The 25,597-nt window shown below is 36.8% G+C and overlaps 2 protein-coding genes across 5 annotated transcripts; both read right to left on the bottom strand.

Moving 5' to 3' along the window:
• Positions 1–1,175: 1,175 nt before the first annotated feature.
• On the bottom strand, positions 1,176–18,747 carry LOC127978912 (proto-oncogene tyrosine-protein kinase Yrk). 4 transcript variants are annotated; one of them, XM_052583890.1, is made up of 14 exons: positions 18,560–18,747; positions 17,640–17,722; positions 11,831–11,867; positions 9,980–10,248; positions 9,768–9,870; positions 9,478–9,576; positions 9,285–9,388; positions 8,217–8,366; positions 6,591–6,755; positions 4,515–4,694; positions 3,802–3,878; positions 3,228–3,381; positions 2,805–2,936; positions 1,176–2,563 (listed from the first exon to the last, which is right to left on the bottom strand). In XM_052583890.1, the coding sequence occupies exons 4-14, from the start codon at positions 10,182–10,184 to the stop codon at positions 2,355–2,357; spliced, it is 1,578 nt and encodes a 525-aa protein (XP_052439850.1). In that variant the 5' UTR covers positions 10,185–10,248; positions 11,831–11,867; positions 17,640–17,722; positions 18,560–18,747; the 3' UTR covers positions 1,176–2,354. The 4 variants fall into 4 exon arrangements, with proteins under 4 accessions (XP_052439850.1, XP_052439852.1, XP_052439849.1 ...); XM_052583892.1 differs by lacking the exon at positions 17,640–17,722 and adding an exon at positions 5,267–5,422; XM_052583889.1 differs by lacking the exon at positions 17,640–17,722 and having other exon boundaries at positions 18,560–18,746.
• Positions 18,748–19,506: 759 nt separating this feature from the next.
• On the bottom strand, positions 19,507–25,166 carry LOC127979337 (sestrin-2-like). Its single transcript, XM_052584709.1, has 10 exons — positions 25,021–25,166; positions 24,309–24,377; positions 23,941–24,129; positions 23,660–23,842; positions 22,061–22,270; positions 21,826–21,967; positions 21,418–21,530; positions 20,788–20,978; positions 20,396–20,540; positions 19,507–20,048 (listed from the first exon to the last, which is right to left on the bottom strand). Exons 1-10 carry the CDS (start codon positions 25,024–25,026, stop codon positions 19,962–19,964), a joined length of 1,335 nt encoding a protein of 444 aa, XP_052440669.1. The 5' UTR covers positions 25,027–25,166; the 3' UTR covers positions 19,507–19,961.
• Positions 25,167–25,597: the final 431 nt, after the last annotated feature.

Below are 25,597 nucleotides of genomic sequence, written 5' to 3'. Positions count from 1 at the left end.
TAAGAACTGTGATCTGTGAATAATATAATAGCTGAATCTATTAGAGATCTAGACATTGTCAAAGATCACAGTCCAATAGTGTCTCTCCTCTGTACTCCAGTAATACAATTTTCTTTGAATTTTCTTTCATGGTCCAAGCTCTTTCAACATTCTCTTTACCATTTAAAAATTGGACTTGGAGAAATATATATCTATATTCGTTGGCCGTCCTAATAACATTGCACTGTGACTAATTGCAGGTTTATTTGATTGCATTGATGTATTCAGTGCTGCGCCTATAGCACCCGGTGGGCCCTCAGAGAACTCCTTTATCGTTTTGATTATAGTATTATAGGCATATACACAATGCTAGTAGTATTTTCATGTACGGGTAAAGGAACTGAGCTTCATATTATGTTGTAAAAAGAAAAAAAATGTGCACCTCACTTTAAAATGGGTAGATGTTTAAAAAGTGTTTAAATAATAAAATTACATTTTACAAAGAGAGTAAATTAAATCAGTTCGGGAAGAAGGGTTTACTTAATAGATGTGTATTATAAACAAGAAATAAACAGCCTGAAATCTAAAAACACAGACTGCAAGAAGAAAATGTGCATATCTGAAGCTACACAGCCGTTACCTGCTTCTCCACCTATATTCATATTTTTATTTTTGTAACATCTGATTTTTATAAATGGGAGACAAATGCGAAATGTTCTAGATATTAATCATCAGTACACACATCACCAAGTCTGCAGAGTAACCCGCTACCCTGCTGCAGCAAAATGTAGATGCAACAAGCTGTTTAATTTATAAACGTAAAACTCAAATCTGCAGCAAGAACAAAGTGCCAGCTCGGTGCAGGTACGGAATGTACCATCATGACTAGAAACCCCAGCAGGATAATTAATAAACCAATACAGCATACTAAAAACCCTCCACATCTCCAGGTCTCCACATTACGGTTCTTCTGCCATCTTGTGGATAGTGAAGAAGAGAGCATATGAATGCAGCTGCAAGCAATTTAGCTTTTTTTCTGTCCTTGAGATTCTTTACAGAATAACGATTCTGTTATTTTTCTGTTCAATAACTGAAGCTTCTTTATTGTATAAAGCGCTATATAAATAAAGATGAGAGCATCCTGCGAAAGTGTATGATGTGCATGCAGAGTAAAAGAAACATGTTAGACACATGGGTTCAGTAAGCACAGGTATAATAAAATGGCACGAACATTACATAACTGTAATACACAATCTTCAGTTCAGGGTTACAGTCTATCCCTGTAGAGAATCAATGACCATGAATAAGGGCACAGGTTTGATATCCACTTAAATTATAAACCAAATCATTAGGATATGAAGTAAAATGTAAAATACAGTGTAAAATGCAAGAGAAAAAAAGTTTTCTTCTTTTCTGAATGTCAATACTGTGTTTTTAAAGCCACAATAAAGTTCACTTTTATACAACAGAACTGCTCTCTAATAAGATAATACAGGATTGTTAGATTCAAAGTTAAACAAAAAGGATTATTAGAAACAATAACATGACTAGCTAAGTGAACACTGTCTAGAGAAACAAATGCAACACTATAAAGACATTTCAAGACACATCCTTGTTAGCTGTGGACTGAGACTTGTACACTAAAATGTCAAGATTTCATTTTTGGCTCCTTCACATTCAATTGACTTTTTGCCAGATAAAAAATAAAGGCAAGTCTGAATTGTTTCATTAAAAAAATGCACATTCAGAAACTGAATCGTATGTAAAAAAAAAAAAAAAAAAAGTTAATGTGGCCTTGCTCTTGAGCTGGAGTTTAGACCTGCATATTACATTGCTCACAAAACATACCACAGCTACGGGCTGGAAACAAATTCTCAGTTATCCAGGTTACTGTTGAATGCCTAGTAGAGACTCTACCTGTATATCAGAGTGATTTTCTCCACTAGGCACCCATTAGAAATCACTTAAATAGTCAAGAGACAGAACATTCAAATACAGAGGTGGATATAGTAATACGATTGAATAGGAAACTAATTGCTATTGTTTTAATGGAGAGATGAAGCATTAATATGGTGTATTAATATGTGCTGTTGAATTTTAAGTTGAAGAACCAACATTAACATTGACCATTGTATTCCTTCAGAGTTATAAAGTAACCCAATCTTGCAGTTTGAGAGCAGTATCTTAGAACTTTTTTCTTTTTCAGTATGAAGCACAGAACGAGAAATTGCTCTAAAGCATGTTCAGATGGAGCTTGTGATTGCAGGGCCATGGATCAAAATCAGTTTATAGAGGTATTTTGATAGAAAGCAAAGGCAACTGCATCTTTCCTGAAGGATATATTGAACTAATGCACTTAAGTGTATATGCGTCTATCACAGGTTTTCTCCAGGCTGGTACTGGGGTTCAGTAGCAGTAAAGTAGTCCTCCAGGAAGCTCTGCAGGTACTCAAAGGTGTGCCTCTCATCAGGATCCTTCCGCCAGCACTGCAGCATCAACTCGTGCAGAGATGCCGGGCAGCCCTGCGGAACCGGCATTCGATATCCACGCTCCACCTGCTCCAGAACCTCTCTGTTGTTCATCCCTACACAAATTCATGCATACAGAAACTAAAATAAACATATTTGTGCAGCAACAGGTGATCCACATGAAAATAGTATTAATATTCAAATGTATTAAATTATTTAAAACATTTAAAAACATTAAAATGCCTGTTTTTAAGTAAAATATGAAACTAAAATGTGAAAAATAAAAAGTTTATATCTGTTTACAAGAGAACGAAGCAAACAGACAGTGTGTATAAAAGTGGTTCAGTGAAGACACACCTGGGTAAGGCACTCTGCCCTTGGTGATGAGCTCAGTCAATAGGATACCAAAAGACCACACATCTGATTTGATGGTAAATTTACCATAAAGAGCAGCCTCTGGGGCAGTCCACTTTATCGGAAACTTTGCTCCTATAATATGAGAATCAAGACAATCGGTTCAGCACACTGAATCATGATTTATGACAATTACAGATCAAATAGAAAGTGCTGAGATACACCAAAATAGAGCAACGGAAGATGAAAATTGTAGTGCAGTAAAACGAATATTAGAACAAAATGAGCTGGAATGAAATCGAGTAGAGGCCAAGAAAGAGATAAATAACGTTTTTAATCTTATCAAATAAAGGAGGAAACTCTGGCAGATTGTAGAAATATGCGGAGTACATTAAGATCTAGTTTGGGTCATAGATTGTGAATGACCTTGTCTAGCTGTGTACTCGTTGTCCTCGATAAGTCTAGCCAGCCCAAAGTCTGCAATCTTACAGACCAGACCATCTCCAACCAGGATATTGGCAGCTCGCAGGTCTCTGTGGATGTAATTCATCCGCTCAATATAAGCCATGCCTGCAGCAATCTAGAAGAAATAAAAGCACTTTCATCACCATACTTAAGAAGGGAGATTGATATTAGTTTTTAATAAAGTAATGCTCTCAAGACACTTCTTAGAGCTTATCTTAAGGATTGGCACATTTGTTTGAGGCATCTTGTCTTCTATGGTTTGACAGTTTTAGGGTGATTAGAACTGTGCAGAAAGTCTATGGTACATGGTTCTCTTATAACCAGTTGTGTACATTTCATGCTAATAGAAATCCTATAGGCTGATCTATCTATGGCCTTGATTATGATATATTAAAAGATTAATTTGTTCAAGAATTGTTCTGAATAAGAAATGGTTCTTGGTTCCAACCTTGACCATTTGAAAACACTTCTGAAGGATTGTCCCAGTAGTGGATAATACATCTTTGCTAAATATTTCTTGACTAATGAGCCTTACCTGGGCTGCCATATCCACAAGTTGAGGCAATTTTAGATTTCTGCCATCTCCATCTTTCAAGAAGTCCAACAAGCTTCCTAAATCACAAAAGCATCAAGGAAAAAAATTATATATACTGTATACCTTTATATAAATTAATTAATTTAAATAATTTTTGTTATATTTATGTAATACATAAATATCATTCAAATATGTGGGGTCAGTAATTTATTTAAAAATTAAACAATACTTTTATTCTGCATTAAATTGATCAAAAGTGATGGTAAAGCCAGTTCTGTTTTGAATAAATGCTGTTCTTCTGGACTTTCTATTATTCAAAGGAACCTGAAATTGATCAGTTTCCACAAAAATATTAAGCATACAAAAGGGTTTTCAACATGCATAACAAAAATAAACGTATCTTTAATCGCAAATCAGCATATTAAAATGATTTCTGAAGGATCATGTGACAGAAAACTGGAGTAATGATGATGAAAATCAATATGTGCAATCACAGAAATAAATACAAATTTTAAAGTACATTAAAATAGTTAATTTACATTGAAATGATATTTCACTGTATTTTTGATCAAGTAAATGCAGACTTGAGGAGCATAAGAGACTTCTTTCAAAAACATTACAACATTTTACCAACCACAAACCTTTGAATGCAAATGCATATAATCATTTTAGCCTTGTATTCACTCAGAAGAAATTCTTATAACTGTCCATACCTTGAGTCATGAACTCAGTGATGATGTAGATGGGCTCCTCAGACACCACAGCATACAGCTGTACCAGTTTATCATGACGGAGCCTCTTCATGATCTGGGCCTCATCCAGGAAGGCCTCTGGAGACATGGTGCCTGGCTTCAGGGTCTTCACTGCAACTTTAGTTGTGCCATTCCACATGCCTACACATTTAAATAGTGTCAGACACAGCTGAAAGAGCCATTTCAACATGGCAAGGATTAAGGGATGAAAGAATGGGATAAAGAGGAACAGATGGAATAAGGCCACACACCAAAGCAACAGGAAGCTGGGATTGCTGCAGACACACAACACTAAGCTCCTGGGAAAGAGTTGAACTTTTTTTATTTTTTTTATTTATACATGCTATTATAGTGCTATTGCATTTTTAATGTCACAATTAACATTGACACAGTGCTAAAATGCTATTCAGGTTTAGCTGACGTAGCACGATATTGGCGAATAGCAGACAGGTCAGGATCATAGACTGATGCTTGGCAAAGCAGGGTCAATCACAGCATTTTGAATGTTCAGCATTGTGAACGGCCCACAAACATTTTCATATTCTCTTTTCATTATGACTGCATTGACCAAAATTTAGAAAACATATCAATTGAGACATAGGAAAACATGCTAAAGTGGCGAAGAAAGCCAGTGCGCCTTTGGAAACACTGGCTGTAGCATTAGCAAATGCTAACATGGAGATCAACATTGGGTATCGTTGTATCCCTCTCACCCATCCAGACGTCGCCAAAACAACCTTGACCCAACTTCCTGTTGAGCTGCAATGTTTCCCGGGCGATCTCCCAGGCGTCCCGCCCTAAACCCATTGTTTGGGGCGTGGCATTTGGACAGGCTTTAGTCAAGTAGCAACATAAACCATCATTACTACCTGTTGAGGGTGTTGAAAGAGAGAAAGAGGGAGGGGGGGGGGGGGATGGAAGAGGAGGGAAACAGGATGGCATGCAATGTTAGAAGGACCAGAGGGAGAGAACAAAAACAGCACAGCCTTTACGTTATATCCCTGACCTTCAAGCTTTCATCTTCAGCGCCTGGCAAAATAGTTTTGGACCTCTTTTCGCAGCTTACTACAATGGAAGTCTTTTAAAACATGTTATTATTTAATTTTTTTTACCCTCATGTCACTCCAAACTTATGTGACTTTCTTTCTTCTGTGAAACATAAAAGAATGGTAAATGGTAAATGGACTGCATTTATATAGCGCTTTCAACAGACCCCATGGCCATCCAAAGCGCTTTACAAGAAGAAGACTTCTTTTTTTTTTTCATAAAACATCCATACAATACAAGTCAAGGACAGTATATTGGACCTGGGCAGTTCTTAAAGTGACAGCAGTCTAATATTCCTGTCAGTCATTCATGTTAGTCAAACAACAAAATGGAGAAAATCTCTCACTGCTCTTGACTAAATCACTTTTGCAAGTTTAATAAGAAGAAATATATTTAATTTATACAGTGAAGAATATGCAGTGCTTTATGCATTTGATTACTTTACACAATGCGTGTAGCATTTCTTATTTGTTCTACTCTAGTGTTTTTGTCCTACTGCTTGTAATTAGTTTCCTATTCTTACATAATTGCTGGCTTTTTATATGTCTTCAGTGAGCTTGAGTTCGTTTTTCTTCAATTTAGGACAATGTTAGTTCTTTTGTGATATTGACAATGGTGACAAGAATTATGAAATTGCTATGTTATCAAAGATTTTGATATCATAAATACTTTATTTAAAGCAAAAATAACTATATTGTGATATATATCGTTACCGTGAAAATAAATGACTCATATCATGATATAAGACGCAAGTCATAGCTGCCCACCCTTTTCAACAATCTTTAAAATATCTTTTGTGTTTCGTAGGAGAAATAAAGTCAATCATGTTATGACATGAGCGCAACAATGTAAATGATGACTGAATTGTAAATGTGGGATGAACTAGCTCTTTAAAAAATGTAATATAATTGCAAGGCTCTGTACCACAGGCAGGATGGGCAAGGCGTGCGAGTTTTGTTCCCTCCTTCCCATGCTTTTAGTGGTTCCTACCCATCCACACTTCACCAAACTGGCCATTGCCCAGTTTCTTAATGAGTTGAAGTGATTCCCTGGGAATCTCCCAAACATCCTTAGTCTTCACTGACAGGTCAGCCAGCTTTGGCATGCCCCGCCTACAGCTGCCAATCAAACGGCAGCACAGCCCTGCTGCTCGAGCTAAAGAACAGAGTACGGAGAAAAAGAAAGACACAGATAGATACGAGAGAAGACAGAGATGCAAAGAAGACACAAACAGCAGGCTATATAAAACAAACATTTATAAATACACAAAATGCTGTACAACTCAGATTAAAGAAGCATTCACAAGCACACATATGCATGAAAAACCTGAACGACACATGTTCACTCAGCAGAGGGCGACAGAGATCACAGAGTCAGTGGCTGCTGCTGGGTTGAGTGATGCTAAAGGATGAGCTAAATCATGTAAATTATTATGTTATGGTGTAGTTATCAACATTCTATGAAATGTAATAACAATAGTTATTATTGTAGTAGAAATCCCAGATGGATTAATCAGCTCATATCAATACTTTTTGTGTTAAAATCGATTTGGGATAGTGTTTTTACTGTCTACTACTGTTTGAAAGTTTGGGTCAGTAAGATTTTTTTTATGTCTTTCAAAGAAGTCTGTTATGCTCATCGTGGCTGTGTTCATTTGGTCACAAATTCAGTCAAATTATGAAATATTACTATAAATTAATATACGTTTTTTATTTTAATATATTTTAAAATCAAATTAATTCCTGTGATGGCAAGGTGTAATTTTCAGGATCATTACTTCAGTCTTCAGTGTCACATGATCCTTCAGAAACTCTAATATGAGGATTTGGTGCTCAAGCAACAGTTGTGCTGCCTAATATATTAATGGAAATCATGATACATTTTTCAGCATTATTGAATGAACAGAAATGTCTAAAGAACAGCATTTATTTTAAATGGACATATTTTGAAACATCATACATATCTTTACTGTCACTTTTCAGTGTATGCTAGTGTTCAGTCTAACTTAGTAGTTAGGGATCAGCACTACTTCAGTTCATTTCAATTAAAGCAGCAGATTGGTAAAATTTAGATAAGATAATTTCTATATGTAGAGTAGCAACTAAGGGTTAATTGTTTAGCATTTAAAACTGAAAGTAACTGTTCTGTGGTAATGGTTTGCCCCATATTTGGGGTGGTAGGGGGGCCCAATTTTAGTTTTATAGTTGAAGTGGTCTATCTGAGAAAAGCCACTGTATTCAAGAGAGTATACGTGCATGTGGGTGTGTGTGACTGACTAGATTCAACAATAACAGTGAAACAGGAAGGCTGATAGCACCAGACTCACAGGTTGAGTAGGAGGATCACTAACAGAACTGATACAACTTATGCACTCAGACGAAGCAGAGAAGTCATTTGGGCAACAAAAGAGGAAATAAAGATGTGCAAAGATAAACAGACCTGCTGATAACTTTATTTGCAGTAAATATCAGTCACTTACAGAGCCACTAAACAATGCTTCCTTCTGAGGAAATTCTTTAATATAGACAAATAAACAAAAGAAAACTTTGAAATGTACCGTCATGCATTTGGAAATCACAGTATGTTAAGAGGGAGGTGTACGTGTATTGCACTAACCTGTATAATGCTCCACGAGCTCCTGGACGGTATCAAACTGGGTCCTTGTTGTGATGTAATAACCGCCATTGTCCAGCTTCCTAATTTTATAGTGCTTGACATGATCCCCCTTCGCATCATCCCAGTCTCTGATCGACAAAGAGTACGCTCCTAAAGAGGGGAGAAAAGAGGCTCTCAATTTGTTGGCAAGATGAAATACATTTTTTATCAATGAAAAATATTAGAAAAAATTACCAAATATCTTTTCAGTCAGTACTAAACCACTAGACTAGAATTTAGGTATTCTTGTGTCATCTTGTTTTAACTTCTCGTTCTGGGCTTCTATTGAAATAAACTGCATTAAAGAACTTCCATTATTCTACAGTTTTGAGCACCATTATTATGCTGGATATCATCAGATATTTCTCCAGCTTTTTTGCATGTTTCTTATGGTTGTACTTTCTGAATGGCACTGTAAGAGAAATAATGTAAACGTAATGTTTTTCCTATAACCTTATAGTAGGCTACAGATATTAATTCAAAGGATTATTTAAATATATTTAACACAGTTCATTTTTAAAACACTTTCATTTACTGTTCAAAAGTTGGGGTCGGCAACAGCAATATTGTGAAATATTATTACAGTTTAATATAGCTGTTTTCTATTTAAATATATTGGTTATTGTTAATTATATTAATATATTAATAATGTATTTTTTCGGATGAATATAAAGTTCAAAAGAACAGCATTTATTTAAAATAGAAACATTTTGTAACGGAGTAAAAAGTCTGTACTGTTACTTGATCAATTTAATACATCCTTGTTGAACAAAAGCATCGTTTTTTCTACTAACCCCAAGCTTTTGAATTTACATAAACTGCTGAAACCAATAATTGCACAATTTTCTTTCTTTAGGGTTATGTTAATTTTCTTTCTAACCCTAACCCTAAAAAATGAACGTGTTATCACTTATCATGTTAGCTACAAAAAAAGAGAGATTAATCACAATCCAACATAACATCACATATATGTCTCTACTGAATGCAAAGTGTAAATATAAACACTGATAAATTAACTAAATCATTTACCTTTTGTTGTCTCACTTTCTCTTATTAAGAATGTCCCTCTAGGATTGTCCTGCGCTAGCAACTGTCGCTCTGCATCCTTCCGGCCCATCTTCCCAAAATACCACCTGCATGGACAAACACCAATAATGTACTTTAAAGCTTGCATATAATGTGATTATAAATTCCTGAAAACGCATGTTCACATGTAACTCACTCCTCAGCTTGTATGGAGTCCACAGGGGCCACATAGTTACTAGGAAGGTACCCAGACTTTCCTGTGTCCAGAGAACGAGCCTCCCACCAGTCACCCTCTCTGTGGAGGGACAGGGGACAGAGAAAGAAATATCAAAAAGTGGTACAAACAGATGAGAAGAAAGGAATTGAGACAGAGGGACAAGGGGAACAACAGAAAGAGAAGCAAGGAAAAAAAGGGAGAAATGTCTGGTATTTGTGGTTTTAAAAGACTGTCTGAATCTTTTTCTCACTGCTCTGCTGTGAACTTACGTATTGTTGATAATATGAAACTTTTCTCCTTTCTGGAAACTCAGGTCATCCTCTGTACGTGCATCATAGTCATAAAGGGCTATAAAGAGTGTTACACCGCCTCCTGAACGAACAAACACAAACATAATTGGTTTAAGCGAAGTAACGCTGTTATCTACTCTTTCATGATAAAGAACACTGAAAATCACACCTCAACACACACTTTTACACACCTGTGACGGGGCCTGGGCGGGACGGGTTGAAATTGGAGGAGGGAGCAGGGTTGGAAAAATCATTAAAGTTGGGGATCATCCCAGGGTCAAAAGTCTCGATGTAACGGGAGGGTTCTGACGGCTGGGTCCCATTGCCTGTGTCACATGAGTTGGGACTCGACACAGCTTTACTGGCCTTCCTCTGCTTACAGCAAGCACAGCCCATAATATTCGATATTTTTAAAGCACACAGCTCATCACCCTGGAAACAGAGCTTCTTCCCATAGAAACTAGATAAAGAGGAATTAATCAGATACAGTATTATTTAGTATGTAACTTGATATTTAATGCATTAACTTTGGTTTTAAGTTGAGACTTAAAGGTTCACCCAAAAAAGAAAATTAGCCTGTGTTTTACTCATCTTCGAGGCATCCTAGATGTATATGACTTTCTTCTTTCAGACTAACTAGTTATATAAAAAATTTGTCCTGGCTCTTCCAAGCGTTATCGTTGCAGTGGGTGGGTGTTTCTGTTGAACAGTGCACAAGACGTCAAATAAAGCGCACACATCCGTAATAAAACATGCCTCACACTGTTTCGGACCATGAATAAACACAGAAAATCCATATTTCAAGTGTAATAAACACTTATCTGTCATACGCAGAAGCAGTTCCAGTTATTTTTCTGACAAAAATGCATGGATTCGCTACAGAAGGACTTTATTTACCCTCGAAGCTGGGTGAAACAAGTTTTATTACAGATATGCGCACTTTATTGAGCGTGTTTTTGACTGTTGAACAGAAACACATGCCCACTGCAATGATAGAGCTTACAAATGCAAGGACAATCTTTTATATAACTCCAACTGGATTCGTCTGAAAGGAGAACGTCATATTTGGAATCCTCGAGGGTGAGTAAAACACAGTTTTTATTTTGGGCTGAACTTACCCTTTATGTTAAGACTGCACAATTTTTTTTTTTTTGTGAGGGGAAGGGAATTCGGGGAATCAAATTGTGATTAAAAATGTAGATTAAAAATAGCTATATTAATTGGCTCTCTGTAATACTGTAAAATATAAGACTGAATATTTTTTGTAATAGCTGTAAAATTGAAATACTAATATTTTAGTCTTAATTTCTTAGCTTTCAAATATACTTTTAAACCATCAAGCTTTTATTTCAGTGGAAAACCACAGGAAGACCTTAAAGCTTCTCTTTTGCTGACAATAGACGGTTTATAAGCACTTCTCACACAGTGTTTAGGAAGATGGTTGGTGCATGTCGTTTATGCTATAGCCACCTAAATTTCAATGCAGAAGTAAGCCGTTTTCTGTGAATGTCTGAGACTTCCGGGTCATTAGCCGCCATAGAGAAATAGCGAGAAGAAGAATAAAGTGCAGTAAACGGTAAAACTGTTTGCACTACAAATCAGTGTGTTCATAGTTAAGACAATACATTAAATTAATATGGTAAGACACACCAGTTTGCAATATCAAGCAGCAAAACAAACTGAAAATAGCTGGAAGCATATGACACCAGAAGCCAGATACCTTACATTTACAAATGGGGTGTAAAACAACACAGTGCTGCACTACACTGTAACACACAGCACATGTATTTATTTCATTTGTGATTAGATAACCAAACTAAGTCATATCACCATTTAGGCAATTTTTTATTTTGAATCGTGAAGCCCTAGCTTGAGTGTTGATTTTGGGGTCTGTGAATGGTAAAGATGTTTATGTTATGACATGACATGAGTTTGTCAGTGTTGAGATGGTTTTCTACACTGTTTCTCGCAGTGGTCAGTATGTGAATGTAATGAATGGACTGTGGGAGTATAAGGTCGGTGTAATCAGATTCGGCTCTCACCAGATCCGCACATCAGCTTTCCATACACACCATCTTCCTAAGAGAGAAACAGAAAAATAGAGAGAGTAAGAAAAAGAAAAACACAATGCATTTATATAATTAACAGACAATTAGAAAGTGAAAAGACTTTATATTTGTAACTTAACACTTTGTAGTGTTACTTCCTTTTTCTTTCCTGTCTAGTGAAAGGGAAGTTCTCGGTTAAAATTCCCCTTGAAAATGTACGTGTGCACAATGTCCACTCTTTCACTTTATAAAGCTATGTCCTGTATTTCTATCTGACTGACCATCAGTGGATCAACAGGATGCCAGTTTTGCGAGTGTTTCCTGTCCGGCCCACTAAAGCCTCCCCCTCATTTCCTGCTTTGAGGGGAGAGGGTCCAGCTGCAAAGGGGCAACACATTAACACATACTGCTCCACCCCTCGGACAATCTGTCCAATCTATGCTTTTCTCTCTGCCTCTTCCAAACTTACTCTTAGACACACAAACATCCCATCAGAAGATATCACAATGCAGACACACTCTTGCAAACTTTACAAAGACGTCACGCTTACCAAATCAACAATCATCACAAGCTTTTCTTTTCAGAAGGCGTGTATCATTTTTGCTGGAGAAAACAATACAGAACGGTTCACCACCCATGCTTATTGTTTCCATTTTTATCATGTCTCTTCAAGAATTTCCCATGATTCCACGAGCCTGCTGTATGCAGAATTACAATGAATAAATTCTAATCGATGATAAAGAATGCATCAAATAAAAACAACGGCTTGTGTTAATATCTTATTTTCTGATCAGATAATCATGTGTAATTCAATCTGCACTAATGCAATATTCTACTGAAAAAGTCTTGACCACTTTTTAAATTCAATGTTTGTTAGAAAGGACCGAACAAATAATGGTTTGATTAAACAGCTGACTACAAAAGAGAATAGTTGTTGACAAAAGTGAAAGCAAATAAGTACGTGTAAGTAATGAAAAGCAGCTCCTGTTTATAGAGTTTTCTTTAGGTTTTGAGAACTGGAAATACAGGGAGAGCAGGCTGGGTGAGAGAAACAAGGAAAGTTTCAGAGACTGCTTCAAGTGCAGAAAAAAACCATAACATGCTGAACGTATCAATTTTGCCATCAAGTCAAGCTTAAAAACAATTTTTGATTGTTTTCTATACTTTTTATCTCTTTCAGAGATCAGGAGACTTAAGTTCTAAATTGTCTTTTATTTAAAGGTGCCACAGATTTCAAAACTCACTTTTTTAAGGTGTTTGAACACAGTTGTGTGGCCTTAGTGTGTGAAAACAACCAGCCTATAACGGTAAAAATCCACCCACTCATTGTTTTATAATCCCCCAAAAAATCCTAAACAGTCTCTCCACACAAGCAGTTCCAGATTTCTCACTACTATGACGTTAAACTGGGGGAAAACCCCACATATTTGTGACACTCTCTGCCCTATTAGTATATACACAGCCCTAAGTGAGAAGCAGCAGTCCGTCATTACTGTTTTCTTGCTGTAGCTGCTGGAGGTACAATGTCAGTGCCAAAGAGCCATTAAGTGTTGTGTGTTGGGATGCACCAACGAACATAGGAGTCTCCATAGACCGCTGAGGACAACAGTGGTTAAATTTCATTTTTGAAGGAACTGTCCTGGATAAAAACTGGAAAGTCCTATACATTTTTGCTAACATTTTACACCAGACTGCCTCACAAACTAAAGTAAGTTCAGTGCTGGAGCTGTGCAATGATTGCTTCTTAAAGAGGGATCGATACCAACGGTTTTTGTGCAAACGTCCAGACTCTAGACAAAGTAAACATCACGCGTCATACTTTGTTTTCCAAAAGAGCTTCTTGGCTCTTTGTAAGGCTAGTGTTGCTAAAGCTACCATTGTCTCTGTCTGTTTTCACTAATGCTTCCTTCACGTGCTACCAGAATGATCAGGAATAGGAATGTGGTAGTTAAAAATTGCATTTGGAAGCAATGTGAGGTCAGTAACACGGTCACCACCAGTTAAACCGTCACACCGGTGGTATGCCCGCGAGCATGAGCTCTTGAAACTCTTCACTCTTCTGAAAAGGGAGGTGGCAGCACCAGCTCATCTTCATTAAAAGGGAACAAACACAGACAAAAACAAAACAGCACGTTTCGGCTCTTACCCTAAAAGTGGTCATTTCAACACACTATAAAAAATTAGCTGTGGGGTATTTTTATATAAATCTTCACATACCCAATCTGGGGATATCAGAGAACAATTAAAAATACTGTATCGATGCATTCTATGGAACCTTTAAGTGTCAGCGTGGTCTCTGCTAAAATGTACAAATAAAAATAGACAAGTTGTTGACACTCAGTATAAGCATAGAGCTATGAAATCAATGTGGGCCACAGCTTTGGTCATTTGAAGGAACTAAAGAAATCTTTGAATTCATATTAAAATCTCCAACGTTTAGGCTTAATATTTGGTTCAGATGCTTTCTTTCTTACACTTTTCACTTTTTTCACCATCCACCTGACTACACTCTTAGAAAACCGTGAAACTGTACCTTTAGGGGTACATCCAGGGCAGTACCCTCTAAGGGATATCTTTGAATCTAATGTACCCCTAAAGAGGTTCAAAGTAGTACCTAAGGGTATAATACCACTCTAATAATATTAATATACAAATTTTACGGTCAGATAAAGTACATTGTTCAGACAAGTTGTTGTACCCCTAAATGTACGATTTTATCACATTTCTTTCTGACAGCGTACCACTATGAGAATTAGCGGTAACTGTTTACCGCAGTAACTAGGTAAAGGTTTAAGAGAAACTTTTATAGAAGCATTCCTCTCTTTACCACCACACCACAGACAGAGTGGAACTTCACCTTATCTGCCACATGTGCATAACAACAGATGCAAAGAATGCGATACGCTCTCCAAGGGCCGAGACAAGCAGCCATGAGAAACGCACAAAAATACATTTCAAATTATGTGTCATCAATAGGTTACCCAAGTCAGATTGCTTCGATTCTTGCTTTGATAATCACTTTTTTAACAAACTACATTTTGAAAAAATAAAAATGGACATGGGTCTGCAACATAAGCTCTAGTATGAAGCTGGCCTTCATTGCAAACTTTGGTATCATCTGAGCCCAGATGCGTTTGAGATCTGTCCTAAGAATTATCAGACGTATTAGATTAATGGGGTCTTTTTAATATCGGAGATGCAGGAGACTTTAGCAAAAGTATCAATTTACTCTGTTTGATTTCAGTGCTGTTTAGGAGAAACAATCGAGATAAAAAAAAAAAGAGGAAGCCAAATGACACATCTCTTCTTCTGTTGTACAATTCACTCTTTTTGATGGAAGCCATTTTAACAGAAAAGAAGAGACAAGTCTACTTCCAGCGTTAAACTATATTTTAGACCAGCGAACACAGACCCCACACTTTTTTCTAAAAGAGGTTTGACACGTGCAAACGTGTTAGCAGCACCATCAGTCACACATCAACTAGAAAATGTAGTGACAAAGTCTTGTTATCCAACAACAACAAAAAAGCGCAATGGTTCTGTTGAAAACGAGGACCATTAAAACCCTTTAAAAGACTTTTAAACACACCAGTCCAAAGTGCATAATCATTAAAAGCTATTTTAGGGAAGTACATGAAAAAAATATATAACTATAGAATAAACTCCACAAAGAAATGAAGATGACTGATCAAACAATAAGGGTTTACGTTGATTTAGACTTGGAAGGTTATGAAAACTTAATGTAAAAGCACCCAGGGCTGCACACTGGCAAACTCATTATGTGTCAAAATGTCAGAGCCCTCTCATATTCTCACCCACCGTAGCATTTACAGCTGTGTCGATAAGAGGAAATTGCATTTGAGGGTATGAGGGCTTACCGACAGCAAATGCAGAAGACCATCTAGTTTGTCACCCGGAGCAAAGCCCATAATCAGATCAAAACTGAAACAAACCTCATGAGCATGTATTAAGGTCGTGTGATGAGTGTTGCACCCCTTCTGAATTCTAGATGGAGCGAGATGCTTCACCTACAAGCCGACAGATTACTACGAATGTCCCTGAATGGGAAAGTGGAAGGAAGATGGTGAGAAACTGTGGCTGGACCAAGATGTTCAACAATAATGGAGTCTACTGCGAATGATGAAATTCATGAGTTTTAACCCCCTCGCACTGACACCTTGCAACATACTGGAAGAAACACAACACTTGACACACCTTTCCTGTGAAGTTTTTCAGTGGATAAAATAACTCAAGTACTTTCTTAACAAACAAACAAAAAAAAGTCAAACAAAAATGCTGAAGTGTGTGTGCTACTGTTGGTTAACAGCTGATATTGCAAATTATTAATAATTTATTCACATCAGCTGATATTGGATGTTTAACTGAAAATGTTCATTTCCTCTCCTTTACATTTAGATCATTTTTGTCATTAAACAAACGCTTAAAGTTAATCGTTACCCATGTTTTTGCTTTTTTGAGTAAGAATGGCCTGGAAGCAAAACCAGATTTAACTAATGCTAGACTAACGTTCACTTGCAACCAAAACATGTCACACCAAAATGTGGCAAAATACAAACACATGCATAAACTATACTTATACATACAATTCGGTAGTTTTATTCTGAAAGGAAAGACCAGTAAAAGTCATGGGCCTGAGACAACATCTAAGCTGTTGGGCCCATTATTTTTTAAGTCTAATTTGTACACTACATATGACAGGGCCCAGGACAATACTACAGGTTGCCCCACACCAAAAGACTTTAGTTTTACCATCTTTTATTCTTTATTTATTTTCTTGAATCTACTTCATTCCTTGCCTTCCCTTTTCCCACTTCTCCTACACTTAGGGAGAGGAAGTTCCCTCCCCCTTCAACAGGAAGTCTTGTGTGAGTGGAACAGGAATGATAGGACACCGGGAAACAAGCTGTCACACTGCAATCCTTTCTCTCTCTCTCTCTCTCACACACACACACACACACACACACACATTCATATACACAAAAACTTTCATGGAAAAACTCTCTGAATAAATAAACAACAGACATACACAGTGCAGACAAACATGAGCCACTAGATAAACCTGTACAGTAGACATACACATACAGTACAAGACCAAAAATAGAGAGAAACAGAGAGATGGAGCGGTAAAGAGGGCGAGAGAGAGAAGACAATAGCAAAGTGTATCCTGGGAACAGTAAGTCAGGTGTCACAAACACAGCTACTTCCTTTTTCCACATGATGTCAATTTCCTCCAGAACAGGCCTTTCATGAACAGCCAGTATAATAACAAAATATTTGTACTTATTTTCCTCTTAAAACTCAATGGATTCTTTTTTAATGAAGCCAATTGTGGATTCTCAATTTTCCCACTAAACAGAATGTTGTGCAATTCATCTGAATCAACTACAATAATGTCAGACAGACACTAACAGACAAGAAACATAATTTAGCACATTTTATTATCTTATTCTAACACTCATCCAGCACGAACATTTCAGGTGATGCCACCAGTACTGAGCTATCCACAAAAGATCAAAAATGTGTAAAACGAAACTTTAACTTGGTCAGATTTAACATAATGCATTTTGGCCAATTTTACCGGACAGCCGCACCCACTTCCTACCATATCGCCAAGGGAGAGCAGCCAGGAAGTGGCCTTGTACAGAACAGGAAGTGATGAAGCCTATGGCCTAATCTAGTCCTAGAGACATTCCATTCTGTTTTTGCTCTAGGACAAACTCACTGCTATTTGATCCAATTTGATTTAAACTACATAAACATTTTAAATGACTGTTTCACTTACTATGAAAAGACTTCAGCAAAAGTACACTTGATTCCCATCATCAGTCCAGTCTTTCCTCTGCTATTTCACTTTAGACTGACAAACTGGAAAGGAAGATGCCCGATATAGTTCTCAACATACACAAAACAATCAAAATGACAGAAACGGTTGAACACTCACAGTCAGAAAAAAAACCCCAATACAATACACGATAAAACAAGGCTGAAAAGCAGGCAATATTAATAGATAAATGGCACATACATCCAAACATAGCATTAGAGATAGAAGCTCTGAAACAAGAAAACAAATGTTCGTGTTCTCATTATCATGCTTTTTAATTTGGTTCATTCACACAGCTTTAGCAGATTCAAACTGGTTCCATAATGCAAACAGCAAACGCTGAATAAAGAATACAAAGCAGTGCAAAGAAACTTCAATGCACCTGCTGCTGGTTCCTTTGCTCATCCAACTCATTTAAAGGTTTCAGATCATCTCAGCTCTCTCACATTCACAATGTGTCTCGACCTTCTTTGCCTCTCACTTGTGTAGACACAGTCAGCAGACTCCCTAAAGGAACTAACTTCCACCATCTAACCCAATTTAACCATTCACTGCTCTCTTTTCACAAAATGATTTACAGTTAGTTCCTGCTAATTATATATATATATATATATATATATATATATATATATATATATATATATATATATATATATATATATATAAACACAAATTAAACAACTGAAACTTTAAATGCTTCACTAAAAAAGCTAAAAATTCTAAAACTAAAATTCCTAAAAGTTAATTTCTCATAGACCCTCGTATATGAACCTGCCACTGACATTTGGCACTTAAGCAAAACATACTTTATTTCACATCAATCTCTTAGTAACAAAAGCAACTGTAAGTAAAATGCGTAAGCAAGAGTAAATGATTCCTACCTCTATGAACGTCTAACACGCTGGCAGTGACAGAGGTGGGTCAGGCTCACACACGGGAGTCGGTGCGTGGGTCAACCGGCCGCGGATGCGCTCGCTCGAGTCGCGCGGTGTCCGGACTCCGGAAGCGGTGAATTCCGCGCTTACCCAGCGCCAGGCGAAGCGCGAGTGACTCCGCCTCCTGTCAGCACTGAACTGCAAACTTCTACATATTCAAATTATTTCCGGGAAATTATATTTGTTTGCTGAATGCTTAACACGGTACTGAGGTTTTGCCACCTAAATAGAGCGTCATGTCTTGTCTCATATCGACAACCGCAGTTGACACAAACATATAATCCGTTCTAAGGATGTTTCCAAATAGTGGTTTGGGATGTTCATATAAAAGGCACGGGTAATTGACTGTAGCAAACATATTAATGCGATTAAATATTCAGACGGCATGGCCACTATCTACTATCACTACTATTAGGTACCGCGCTGCTACCGGAAAAGGTTTCTTGCTCGTGACTGAACCCTGCTGGCTGTTTGGTGACAGTGCAGTTATGCCTACTTGTGTTGTTACGCTGAAATTGTTTTTTCCCACGATTAGGGTACACTACAAAGTATGACTCGGAGATGCTTAATTTTAAGAAAATTATGTTCTCATTTCAGCGTTTTTTTTAAACATCAACTTGTCAAATGTATAAAAATTATTTTAGATTTGATTTGTGTTCAGTTTTACAACAGATAAAACAACCACAATATTTATACAATTGAAAAATTCCACCTTTATAATAAGCATTATTAATTTTATGTTAGGTAACAGTTTATCAAGCATATTTGGGGGCTCACAAAAACATGTCGTTAGTGCTTTAAAAAAATACATAAATAAAATAAAAGTGGCAAAATTACATTTGTGTAATTTGTCTTGAGCACATTATATACAAAGAAATGTATCAAAACAAATGTCATAGTAAAATACTTTATTATACATAAAAATGCTCAATTAACATTAACAACAAAATGTGCTTTTTCATCCATCTTACCCCACATTATATCAGCTCTCAATCTGAGAGAGAAATAGGCAATGTAGAGCTCTTAGTGTCAAACTCATATAAACATTAATCAAAAACGCACAAACATAAAGAACACAATACTGCAGCAGGGCAAAGACACATTCACAGTATGATAAGAGAAAGACCACAATAGTAATTAACTCATAAGACACACGTGCAAAAGTCACTGCCTCCCCAATCCAATTATCCAGTAGCAGCTGATCAACCAGCCCAAATAAGCCAAAAATATATTAAAGAAAAGAGAAAATGAAACTAAATTGCTCTTGAGTCTTTGTGCTTTTAAAGTGTGTTTGTGTGCAATTTGTGTGTTAACACACATCCCTTGTTTTAATGCTCTTGTGTGCATATTAGGTCATGTAGCGTGTAATTGCTCTGAGAGCATAAAGTAAAGCTGCCTGCAGTCGAGCTTCCATCAGTAAAAGGTTCACATGGACCTGGATAAAAGAACAAAACGTCTTAAAAAAGACATAAACAGGCATTTTTACTAACCCTAAGTGATAGATCCACTTGTGAAGTTAGGTTCACTATAACGTTATCATAACATTATTAAAACTTGGTCATATGTTACAACGTTTAAAAGTGGTTTGTCGTCTGCCAAAAAAATAATTATTCTAAAGAGAACCACTAGAGGCCACTAAAACATTACTTCATAATGCAAATGAATTCAACAATTCAGAAAACAGAGCTCAAGCATAATTCAATACCACTGCTAAAGCAAATGCAAGTTATTAAAATATGAACACACTTGAATCATGAACAAGAAATCTCACACATCTTGTACCTTTTCTGAGTGGCGAAACTGTCTCCAAAAAGAGAAGTACATTCTTGGTGTGGTTTTCTCCGGGTGACAAGCCACTGTCTTAACGTACACTTTTAAACTGCGCTCCAACAGCTGGTTGACTTCCCCATAATTGTAATCATCATACCTGTGTTGGCCAACAATGAAATGCAAGTGCACATTAGATTCACATTAGAGCAATTTTAGAATTTTAACCAGCAAAAATTGATGCATTTAATGTCTACCTTTTTCCTCATAATGTGCAGTCTTTAAATATGCTTATAACGAGGACTGCTTTTCCTTCTTATATAAACATAACCCTAACCCACTCTTTGTCCCATATATGGCTGAACGTTCTAAGGTCGGTTCATGGCTATGATGCATGCATGACTGACCTGATGCCGTAGATGCAGTGAATGTAGTTCCAGATGGCTTTGCGAAGTGTGGAGGTGTCCACGTGCGAGTGCATGGCCATGGTGTTATACGTGAGCGCACACACCACCTGAAACTTCTCATCCAGAAGCTGTGCCATCTCTCCATACAGCCTGTTCATAAGAGAGAAACCGTGATCTTCCCACGAATAGTCCTGAAAGCACAAAATCATATGTAGAGATCATGATGTTAACCAGTGCTGTAAATAAATTGTTAATAAAGCTGAAATTATATAAAAATATTACATGCAAACCCTAAACAAAAATTTGAAATGTTGCCTTAGTGGCTAATTTAAATAAATATGTTTAAGTTGAAACATTAAAAGGTGTAAACTACAAAAAAATATATCAATATTTAGCTTTACAGAAAAAAATAAATTAAAAAAAATGAAAAATTACTAAAAGTTAAACCAAAATTAAAGTGAATATATATAAAAATAAAAGATAATTCAGAATATAAATATGAAAACAGTATATGTATAATAGTAAAATCACACCGGATAAAACAACATATAATATATATTATATACTTTAACAAAAATAATGCCTTCTATGCATAATTGTTGTTGTTTAGAATATCCAAGTTTATTCAACCTGAGCTCTCATGGTTGGGGGGGCCTGCACTCCTCTAGGACTAAAATCCTGGTAAGTAAAATCTGCATCCACAACGAACCTCGAGAAACAATCAGGAAGGACAGAACGCTGTACTGTAAGAGATACAAAAATATGACACTGGTCAGGCAGTTAAAAAAAGATGCCCATCCATTAAAAGTTATTTTAAGTTTTTAACTTGGGGCAAAAAAATGCATTCAATGTCATAACATTTGTTCAGAAAAGGCCAAAATTTTACTTGGTGGCTGCCAACACAAATGTAATAATATTTAATGTGATTTATGAGATGTACTGTGATGTACAGAGCCAGAAACTACAACAGAAGACTATTTTGATCCAGGAGCAACCCTGCCACTGGGTGCATTGAATAATGCATTTGTGTGTTCATACCATCAGCAGGTTCCAGCAAACTCTCAGTCCTTTCCCTTTCAAAGCGAGTAACCATCTCTTCTTGTGTAAATTCTTCACCTTGCTGCTGAACTATCATCATCTTCTCCATCAAGAGCTTAACCTCGTTCACAGCCTCAGACCACTGTGCACAGACACATCAAAGAGATTGAGCTGAGCAAAACAAACTAAATATTCTCTTTTACTTATGATCAATACATCAGTCACTGATCAATACCTCTTGCTGATTTCTGGCCTTGTCTCGGGCACAACAAGACTCTGTGGGTGAACACATTTGGAGAGACTCATCTCCAGACTGCTCGGGCTCTGGGAGAACACCACAACCCCAAACAAATGAGGCCAGAGAGTGGGCATGGCTCATCAATACAATAGCCTGAATCAGTTCTGCCAGGGACCACCGAGCCTCTGCACCAGGACAAACTAACTCCTGTGAATACAGAAGATTGTTTTCTAAGAACAAGTTTTTTTTATAAATAAGTAGCAGTACGAAATAAGTGGCGACTGCACAATACAATACATATCATTTTTTTAAATAACAAGTGGTATTTATCTTTGTGGTATATATGTAAATTAATCTTTAGACATTAAGTTACATATTTGTGTTCTGTCATAAAATTATGAGCTTTAGAAAGATTAGTATAAGCTGGGTATAAATTTATTATTTTATTCTAATACATTTTTTTAATGGAAACCTGTAAAATGCGATGCAGATCAATCACTTAGTGCATCGACTTATAAAGTATAAAACTGTGATGACCTCACAACAAGAAAGACAGCACAAGCAAACAACAAAGGACAACACACACACACGCACGCATACACAAAATAAAATAAAATATCAGCAATAACAGTAGACATTAACACATGACTTCTACAAAGCAGTGGACTCTGTTTTTTGGCACAAACAGAATGCCATAGTTCTTGGAAACAGCCTTTCAAAATTAACCGACAGAACAAGATGACAAAAAATACATATCAAAATATAATAATAATAATAGTAGCAATTCTACTAGCTATTATAACTCCATATTGAGTAGCATAGCCATAGTTCAAAATACTTTGGCATTTCCTGTAAACAAAATTATATATATATATATATATATATATATATATATATATATATATATATATATATATATATATATTTTTTTTTTTTTTTTTTTAAATGCTAAATCACTGAACTTATGATCAATAAGCTGCGTTACTATTTTTTTGTACATGCAGCATTCCTTAATTCACAAAACCGTTAAAAAGAATGATAAATGTTAAAAAGTTAAAAAATAATAAATATTAATTCAGTTTAAGGCTGTCATTTTAATACAGATGTTTATGTTCTAAATAAATGAGGAGTTAATTTTCTGAAATTAAAACTATAAAGATATTGTTAGTCCAATGTAGATGACTTCTTTTTGTAAGCAACTTGTAGTGGATCTACCGCCACCTTATTTTTTCAATGCGGAAGGAAGCCGTTCTTTGTGAATGTGTGAGAATTCACAGTTCATTAGACGCTGTAGGGAAAAAGCGAGAAGAATAAAAAGGTGCAGTAAATGGTAAAACGGGTTGCACTACAAACCACTGTGTTCATAATTAAGATAACACATTACAGTAAAGTGTTAAGACACACTAGTTTGCAATTTCAAACAGCAAAACATGCTGTTTTAAACTTTAAAAATGGCTGTGTCCACTCTTTTGGGAATACTAAGGTGGATACCTTTTAAAATGTGTTGCTTAACTGTCTACTTTAAATTTCCACTTGTCATTTAGAAATGATGGTTTCAGAGTAGCTTCCATAACACTTATGATCTGTGCTTGTCACCTGTATATGCTCCTGGGTGATGATCCAGGGTCTGTGTGCAAGCAGTTTGTTGAGTGTCTGCAGGCGCTGTATTTTGGGAGGTGCACAGTGAAGTCCTCTAAGCCAGGACTCATCTCCACCAGCAAGAAGAAAAGCAGAGCTGTGATGCTGCACCAGGTACGAGCACTGGTGACGTGCAGACGCCTGCACAGTCACGGAAAATTACTGTTGTGTGGATTATAAACACAGACTCGTTTGTGTTTAAAACTTGCAATCTAAAGGTACCAAGCCTTTTCCCTTACCAATATGATTATAAAATGTCTCCATGACAGAGGCAGAGGGCCATCCAGCTGGAGCAAAGCATTGTGGGTGCGCCTAAAACAGGTCTGGTAGGTGGGATGTAGCCCCATCATCGTGTTGATATGGTCCACACGTCCCTCTGACAACAGAGCCTCTGACATCACTTCCTGTGCTGCCCCTTCGTCTAGAATCTGAAACAAACAGATATGTAGAGAATACAGTTTTATTATGTATACACTAACAACAATATTAATAACACATTATTAAGATTTAATTATTAGCTTTTCACCAAAACACAAAGCTACTGCATTCATTGGATATAAAGACAAATTCCACAAACAGGCATGTTAAAAAAAAACAACATACACACCTCTTCAATTGGGATAAAGGCACTAGGCCCAGAGGGCAACGTCTGGGGTTGGTCAACTCCCGCTTCCTCCTGAGAAAAAGAAAGGGTGACAATAGAAATTAATAAAGATATTGAAAATATAAAGCCTTTTATTGTCCAGTTGAATAGTTTTGGGAAAATATAAACCCTATCAGAGAGATATTAATGTGCAACGCATTATCATGTAACTGTCACCAAACTATCATTCCAGTAAATGCTGCTAACGTGTTTAAAAAACATTCAGCAGTTCTTGACAACATCGCCCGGATTATTAAAATCAGCAGTTTTTAATACGTTGATAAAGATGTCATACTGTCAAGTCATATTCATATTTCATAAATTTTATTAAACATTTCTGATTTGAAGTAATTTTTCGCCTCAAACTGTTGTCCGAAGCAAATACGTTAGTTCTTGGTTCAGTGAACGGTTCGTAAATTTTAAAAATCATCAAGTTTGGCATTAACAAATAGTTGTACTAGTTGTTTACTAGAACAGCTGGATATTAAATGAACATCGCTGGCTCAAATGGACCTTTAATGACTCGCAATATGAAGACTTTAACGTACACAACAAAGGATAGCTCAGGTAACGTTAACGTTAACGTTAGAGCATCGACTGTAAACTTTGTCCGTGAACCGTATGACAAACAGACTCCGACACGGACATAAGGACTTGGTGACATAAATGAACTCACCTTCATCTGAAGAACGTAAGTGTTCAGAAGACACAGGTTCAACCCAATAATTTTGATAGAAAGTCTCGGAGGGTTTGTGCTCTATGACTTCATTGCGCCTGTAGAGACCGTCTTCTGGAAAGCAGGAAACGTCACCGGGAGAAGGCGTGGCGTACGTGAACACACAGCGCCGGACTCTTGCGTCAACTCTCCGGCGCAGCATGACGCAACCCGCCGGTAACGGAGATCAGAGCTCACGGTCCCAGCTATCATACATGAGCTGCTGTATGGACAGACTGTGAGCGAGTCATCTTGACATAGCTGAGGGCCTGATTAGGTGAATATGACAATGTTAGAGGTCCACTTTCATAGCTGAAAATGAAAGTGAATGTTAAATAATTTCGGAAATAACTTTTTTCCTAAATTAATCTTAGACAGAGTAGTGTTTTTTCCCCGATCAACAGCTTAGCTCTGCTCTACAGAAGCATTTATCTGACAGACTGTCATGTCAGTGACGGGAAGCTTTAAAATAATAAGATGGCCCAAACTGCTCATTAGCTGGCCTGGTAGACCATCATGGACAAGCAACAATCCGTGT

This window comes from Carassius gibelio, chromosome B19, assembly GCF_023724105.1.
Source record: "Carassius gibelio isolate Cgi1373 ecotype wild population from Czech Republic chromosome B19, carGib1.2-hapl.c, whole genome shotgun sequence".
Classification (NCBI taxonomy): Eukaryota; Metazoa; Chordata; class Actinopteri; order Cypriniformes; family Cyprinidae; genus Carassius; species Carassius gibelio.
This window is presented reverse-complemented; position numbering and strand designations above follow the sequence as displayed.